At 57.0% G+C, this 1,711-nt stretch overlaps 1 protein-coding gene across 1 annotated transcript in view; it reads left to right on the top strand.

Moving 5' to 3' along the window:
- Positions 1-1,143: 1,143 nt before the first annotated feature.
- The window catches only part of GPKOW (G-patch domain and KOW motifs), a 7,912-nt gene continuing 7,344 nt past the window's right edge, over positions 1,144-1,711 (top strand). The window contains exons 1-2 of the mRNA XM_023760951.1: positions 1,144-1,584; positions 1,674-1,690. Coding sequence (XP_023616719.1) covers positions 1,409-1,584; positions 1,674-1,690 — 193 coding nt within the window. The 5' untranslated portion in view covers positions 1,144-1,408. The remainder of the gene's footprint in view (positions 1,585-1,673; positions 1,691-1,711) is intronic.

Here is a 1,711-nt window from a genome sequence, read left to right as displayed (position 1 = left end):
CGGCTTCAGGGTCACGGCCATCATCTGCGGCCTGCGCTTCAGGGCGGTGTATCCGCCGCTCCGTTCCGGCTGCAGCGCGCCATCCCTCGCCGCTCTTCACATTCCCTTTCTATTCATCATTATCTGCCATTTCGCTAAATAGCGATCCCTCCGGGACATAAATCATCAACCCAAATACTCTGGCTCGGAGAGGGTTTCGCCCTGGCACTGCGATCATGAGATAACCATTTCCCTCTCCCACGGAAGCATTGAGATTTATTGGCTTTGGATGGGCCGCGGCCCCCGCCTGGCTCCCCTCCCTCGCATAAACAGACTTCCCACTTGCATTTATTCTTACTGCGTTTAGAGGTTCAAGCGGGAGCTCCGGGGATCCCCCGAGGAGGGGCCCCTCCCCGCCTGGGTGGGGCGAGGGATAAGAGGGAGACAGTCGGCGACCTCCGGAACTCCCGCGGGAGGGGGGGGCGGCTCCGGGGATCCTGAGGGGCCTTCTAGGTCTTCGGACGTCGGGGAGTGTGGGGGTTCGCCGAGGCTCGGGGTCTCGCTGACCCGTTCTCCCCCGCCCGTCCGGAACAGGCCGCCGCGCTCCCCAGCCTGTGGGCCCCAGCGCCAGGCAGCTCCTGGCGCCCCCTGGCGGCCAGAGCCGCGGTCGAGGTCGTGGCGCTGGTGTGCGGTTGCGGGGCGGGTGGGGGGGGGGTACAATGGGCCTGCACCCCAAGGACTTGCGTGTCATTGTTCTCCACTGGACTGTAAGCCTCTAAAGAAGAGGGGGGTCTATTTTATTTATTTTATTATTATTTTACATTTTTATTGATTTCAGAGAGGAAGGGAGAGGGAGAGACAGAAACATCAATGATGAGAGAGAATCATTGCCCCCTACTAGGGATGGAGCCTGCAACCAGGGCATGTGCCCTTGAATGGGAACCTTCTTTGCGCAGGCCGACGCTCTAACCTCCGGTCGGGGCTATTTTTTTAATATCTTTGGCCCATGGAACTGAAACCACAGAGAGAAAATCGGTGGGCATTATTTACATGTCTATTTTGTATTATTTTACACAACTGGCATTCACAGATTTTTCCCCCTTATTTATCTATCTTACCTACACTTTCCGTGCCAGTAGGGCACAGTAACATGTACACAGTAGGCGATCAATAAATACTCGATAAATGCCTACACCACCTCTTAGCACCATTAGCTCCCGGAGGAATTAAATTTCCCAGCATGCTTGGCGCTAAGAGCATCTCTGAAGTAAAAGAGCCGCAATTACTTCCCACGGCCCCTTATTCGCCTGTCGATGCCGCAGTGCTTCATGGGAAAGGTAGTTCTAGCGCCCGTCCTCCGGCCACCGGCAAACTGAGCCCAAACTAAACTTCCCAGCAAGCAGCGCGCGGGCCTGGGAAGAGGAGCAAGATGGCGGAGTCTGAAGATGGTGTTTCGCGGCCGGCGGGACCCTCTACTGCCCCAATTTCGTTTAGCTTCAGTCGTACAGCTGCCCGAAGACGGCTGGCCGACCGGGGAGACGACCCGGGTGCGGCTCCGGAAGAGAAGGAGTTCTTGAAGACCGTGGAAGGGAGGAAGCTGCACAGGTGAAGCGCTGGGTCTTTCATCCCATTGGAAATCGGTGCGATGGGCGCATGGGGGAGGGCGCAGTCTGAATTGATTGTCTCGGTGACAGTGGCCTGGAAAGCCTGAGTACCGCGTGAGCAAATTCGT

This window comes from Myotis lucifugus, unplaced genomic scaffold, assembly GCF_000147115.1.
Source record: "Myotis lucifugus unplaced genomic scaffold, Myoluc2.0 scaffold_196, whole genome shotgun sequence".
NCBI classification, from domain to species: Eukaryota; Metazoa; Chordata; class Mammalia; order Chiroptera; family Vespertilionidae; genus Myotis; species Myotis lucifugus.
Note: the sequence above shows the minus strand (reverse complement) of the source record. Positions and strands in the feature narration are given on the sequence as shown.